The sequence below is a fragment of the Echeneis naucrates genome, chromosome 13 (assembly GCF_900963305.1).
Source record: "Echeneis naucrates chromosome 13, fEcheNa1.1, whole genome shotgun sequence".
NCBI classification, from domain to species: domain Eukaryota; kingdom Metazoa; phylum Chordata; class Actinopteri; order Carangiformes; family Echeneidae; genus Echeneis; species Echeneis naucrates.
Window position 1 is genome coordinate 24,948,336 of NC_042523.1, and position 5,680 is coordinate 24,954,015.

The following is a 5,680-nucleotide window of genomic DNA, read 5'->3' on the forward strand; positions in this document are numbered from 1 at the left end:
TGTGTTTCAGAGAACCCCCCTGAGTCCCCCTCCCCTCAGAACCAGTTCTGCACAGGCGCAGACGCAGCTCGGTGCTGCAGCTGAAGGCACCGACCGAACGGACCGACGCACCGACACTTCCTCGCGGGCTCCCGCTGCCTCCAGACTCCCGCTCCGGTTCTCTCAGAGACACGTGCAGGTAGAACCGGAACATCCGCCGCTCACGAGCCCGAGACAGAGCCGCCGAGCTCGAGATGGATTTCAGCAGCTGATCGGTGACCGCCGGAGGTAAAGTCCAGTCCAGTTGATCAGCTGATCACCGATTATTGATTATCTGATCATTGGTGTTTGTAAACAGCGCGTGCGGCGTCAGGACAGGAAGCGGGGTCCTTAACCTGGAGGCTTTTATTGTGACATGTGGAGGTGTAACTGTCTCCATCTTCTACACACACTGATACATTTTATTATGTACTCATGAAAATATCAAAAAAGTCGAAGTTAAAAAAATAATATATGGGTCAAATCTATTCGCATCTTTATTCTTTCACAAATTTACAGTCACTTTTTTAAACATTTTTAAACATCTCACTTTGTTCTTAAATTATTAAAATAACAGGCAGCTGCTACATTTATTGCTCTGCACAGTTTTATAAGGAACCAATTTTGAAATAAAAATACAAGCATTTTAAATTTGAAAATATAATTTTTTGTATTCTTTTCTAAATTATCCCAGAGCCCGGGAGCAGTTGCTGAGTCCTAATATTTATATAATGTTTCTGGAGACTTGATGTTATTCGGTGAACAAAGTCATTTGTGTTGGGTTAAATCTGCAGCCTTCTTGTGCTGATTTCTTTGGACCTGGAGGTTTCTGTTTCAGGCTGTTTGTTCAGAGGTGATTTAAATGCTATGGAGTTGGAGACTTTGCAGATTGTTCTTGTTTACTGGTTTTATTTCCTTATTTATCCAGTAAAGTTTCTGGTTGTTTGTGTCACTATTGAAGCAGACATAAAATGGCGGCAGATTGAAAGGTGCGACCTGTAGCTGTCTCACCACCTTCCTGCAGGCTCCTCAGAGCGCTCCCTTAATGTGACCAGCACAGTTAGATGGCAGCCACGTCACGTGATCTGGACCAACAACATGGAAAATAAGAAGCTGGACATTAAATTTGTAGAGAAACATGCACACCAGGGCTGATTCTCTAATCCATGTTTTTCCAGATGTGGAGGAACATTATCAACTGCTGCACATGCAACACTTCTTCTTCTTCTTTTAGTGCGCTGTAATGTTTTACAGGCAGGTTCATTTAAAGCAAACATCTGTAACGGTGCAAACATCAGACTCTGCAGGACTTGACTCATCTAAACAGAACCAGGTCAACTCTGACACCGATGCCAAGGTCTTGTTTGTATTTATTTACCTTCTGTAGTGTTGGCCGGCGTCAGGGCGTCAGTGAAAGGCCCAGGTTCAGTCCGTCAGGCTTTATCTTTACAAGCTTTCACACACACGTCTCCTTCAGTTTACACTGCAGCCGACGGGCCACAGTCACGGCTGAGAGCGGCGCTCTGCGTTCAGGGGCGTCCTCCGTCCTGAGGAGCTCACCGAGGCTTCAGGAGCAGCAGGTTTTCCCCTGACAGGCCTCAGGTTGTTCCTCCACAGTGCTCCAGAGAGATCGACTGTTAAGATAATGGAAAGCTCTATAAAAGTTTAGGAGAGTGATGAGATCTTACAGCCAGCCTGAAAAACAGTAGCTGAGAGACAAATTAGAGTCAGAATATGAAACACGTCAGTTTGAGGAGCTGCAGGGCTTTTTAACTCAGGCAACAATGGACATTTTTAAATGGAATAAATCAGTTGAAGCTGAAATAGTTCAGCTAATCTGCGGCCAACAGCACCAGAGCTTGGAAGCAGAACAGCAGACGGAGACGCTGCTTTACGAAACGGTGTGTGGTGGAGGGGGGGGGGCAGGTCCAACAACATAAGAAGAGTTCATTTATCTTTTCTCTTTTGGCGTTGCTCATTTTTAAAAATCAAATCCAATTCATTTGGAACAGTTTTGGTTTCAGCTCACTGATCTGGTGTCATTATTTAATTATTAAATCAAACTGAGAAGTTCAATCAGTTCTTCAATCAGTTGGTGATTTTTTTATTTTTATTTTTTTTTAAGGAGAGGAATTTAATAGAACGTTACCCTGATCAGTGCAATGTTTGCCCCATTGCATCGTGGGATGAAACAAAGGTAATGGTTTATGTTAGGGGCTCATTGGTGTGTTTAGATGCAGATATTTTAAATTGACATAATAAAATAAAACAAATAGGCCCAACTGAATTGTCTTTAATCCCCTGAAAATACTGAGCCTGATTTATTTACGATTAATTTTATTTATTTATAGATTTATATATTTGTTTATACTGATAATATATCTTAAATACAATGAGTGATTTTTTAAAATATTTTAATAGCAAACAATTTTTTTTTGTCCGTATTACAGGAAGGAAGCAGGTTAGGATTCCAGTTAAAGTCTCACTGAAACTCGTGTGATCGTGACCTGCATCATGTGGGTTCATTGATTTTACACGTTTGAGCAATTTCGCGGCAGTTTCAGCTTCTGGGACGACAGTTTGAACCCAAAACATCTGAACTCCTACTCAAACATCTACCCAGCAGCCAAAGAGGAATAAGAAATATTATAGATGGATATTTAGGTAAACTTTACACCAACAGTACAGGACCTTTTAGACACTACATTTAAATAAATGTAAATATTTCATTATTTACATTAAAAACACGTGAACTGATTTTAATTAGATTTGAATTAATTGATGTCTGTGTCTGAAGCCTGTAGTTGAATCATTGGTGTATAAAACTAACCAAGTTTATTAAGTGTTTGTTATTACATTACATTTAGAAGTATTTGAAATCACGTGGTGTCAATTCATAGTTATGAAAAATATTAACTCATTCAGGAAATTAGATCAATTTTAACATGTTTCTGAGAATTTAACTAATTTATTAGAATTACAATATTGTTTAATTTTCAGGACAATTAAAATTTCCTAAAAAGCCTCATCAGCAGACAACACACAGCTCTTTATACGCCTTCGTGTATATAAACTGTATGTCTGAGGTAGTGAACTCACCAACGCTGGCTGCCTGCAGGTTTGATATCACAGTGTTCAGCTCTCGGCCCAGTGTCTCGGTGTCCTGTGTCTGCTGACACGTCTGACAGCTGAGTATTTGTGTAATCCTACAGAGATGCTGCAGGAGAAGGCTTCAGCTGTGACAGATGAATGTATGAGTCGGGTCCAGGCCGGCGTGGAGACAGATCTGCTTCCAGACCGGCCACGGATGGGCCTGCCCGCAGCTTCCGCCATTCCCAGCTCCAGTGAGCCTGACCAGGTACGAGCACACAGAAACCTGTTCAAACTCTAATTTGTCAGCTCTTACTGTGAGCTGACGGTTTCATTTGTGACTCCTGAGTATTTTTCGATGTAGATGTTGTACATGACTTCATGGTTTTATTGACACCTGGAATACTGTGGTTGGCGTTGAATCTGATGGCGTTGGCCGTTCTCCTCCACAGAACATCGAGAACATTAAGGTCGTCCTTCATGAGCGGGAGCTGTGGAAGAAGTTCCACGAAGCAGGAACAGAGATGATCATTACCAAAGCAGGCAGGTGAGTGAAACATCTGTCAGAGACACAACCATCCAGATGTTAGAGATCACAAGACAGTGTTTCTGAAAAGCCATGTCCTACACACGTACATGTCTCCATGGAAACACACCGGACCTTTTCAGCCCAATATCATAAATAATTATCATAATAACCTGTGATGGGAGAATAAGACAGCTTTTCAGCTTCAAGCCGTAAAAATTCCTTAAAAATAAAAACTAAAAAAGTTTGTTGAATTATCAACAAAGTGTTAAAGGCAGGTCACGATGAAGGGCGCCACCTCTCGTCCTCATAAAACAGACAGAAAAGGATCATTTCTCTGCCTCAGAGAAGATTATTAGGAATTTGTCGAATTTGAGAGCCACTTCTGAGGTCTAATAGAAAAGTCAGGACATGTTTCAGTGTTTCAGCAGCATCTGGTAATAACACAATACTGTAGGATGCTGGATTATAATATTAACTATAACATTAATAATATAACCCATTTTTACATTTAGAAAAAAATGGGGGAAATAACATTTTATTATTGTGTTATTGTGAAAGCTTTATAAAATATTTTTAGTTCCTTTTTTTTTTTTAATGACTATTTGAAGATTTATACATGCTGACCCATCCCTACGTCATATTTATTCACAACTTTTAAAAACTGGCATTAATCTATGAAAATGTTTGTAACCAAATTCAGAATCATGTGATGTAGTGAAACTATAAAGTAGTAAAGCCCCAGTATTTGTCCGTCGTTTCTCCTCAGAAGCCCAGAAGCATTTTGGACTGAGTTCAAAGTTGCTTTCATTAACGCTAATAATAAAGTTCATTGATGACAAATATTGATGTTGTCAGTTTGTCCTCTGAGGAAACAGCTCAGATGAATTTCCACCAACATGAAACTTGGACAACTGTGGCACGCCATGTATCCAAAGAAATTTACAGTGAAAAGATGAAACCACTTCATTTATCCAAATGAGCAGCATCTCTGTGTGCAGACAGCTAAAGCTTTCCGGGGGAGACACAACGTTCCTGCAGCATAATTGAAAACACAAATGACTGCTGGGCTCGTTGGATTTAATGTGACCTGAGGATTAGATAGCGAGGCCTCTGGACATTAACCAGAGAACGAGTACACTCTCAAACCGACCTCCGCCTCTCATTCCCAATGCCATGATTTTTTTTTCCAGTAAAAAAATGTAAAAGGTCACCACATTTTTTCTTTAATGCTGCATAACTGTGAGAGATGGGCTTTCCCTTGTCCGGCTGATAAAGTGGGCTCTCAATCCCTTAAAGCCCTTTGAAGGGCTGAGCGGCGGAGCTGAGCAGCTGTGCTGGGAACCTGTCGGCCTTCACCTCCAGTCAGTCTGAAGGAGCCGCCGCCTCAGGTCACCGACACCAGCCTCCTCCTTCAGCTCCAAACACCAGCTCGCTGTAACCATATCAAACCAGCCTGCATTATTCACATGTATTATAAATAGTGCATGTGGAGTCGCTCAACTTGTTATCATGCCGGCAGATATTTGGAAATGTTCATCTGTAACAGCAAAGAGCCAGCTGTAAGCAAAGTGTTCACGACCTTCTTCAGTCAAACCTGATTCACTGTCCAATAATGAGTGAAATATCACTGATCAGACAGAACAATACACAAGAACAACAACAATAAATGATGTAAACCAGACTTTACCTCCAGCACTCGAATTATTATAAACAACCTTTTTTTACTAATTCAGTCACATCTGTTTAGTCTTGTGTTCGGAGATGAATAATCATCAACCAGAAGCCAAACCGAAATACCTAACTGTTTATTTAACGTATACAAATTTTAAAGTTGGAAGACAAGGCTAAGAAAAAAGTCATTAACATTTTAAAACAAGAAGAAAAATTCAGTGAGTTGTGAAAGTTGAATTCTGCTGAGTACTGAGTGGTAACACTAGCACAACTAAGAGCCCACAGTGACAATGTTTACCAGAAGACAGCGCAGCAGTCTGAAGGTAGCTGTTAAAAATACGTTACAAATATGAACAGATTCGCAAATAGCAC

General features: G+C 40.7%; 1 protein-coding gene across 1 annotated transcript in view; it reads left to right on the forward strand.

The window, feature by feature from the left end:
- The window catches only part of LOC115052533 (T-box transcription factor TBX4-like), a 46,784-nt gene continuing 41,104 nt past the window's right edge, over positions 1-5,680 (forward strand). The window contains exons 1-3 of the mRNA XM_029516686.1: positions 1-267; positions 3,231-3,376; positions 3,561-3,655. Of these exons, the coding sequence (XP_029372546.1) occupies positions 3,233-3,376; positions 3,561-3,655 (239 nt within the window). The 5' untranslated portion in view covers positions 1-267; positions 3,231-3,232. The remainder of the gene's footprint in view (positions 268-3,230; positions 3,377-3,560; positions 3,656-5,680) is intronic.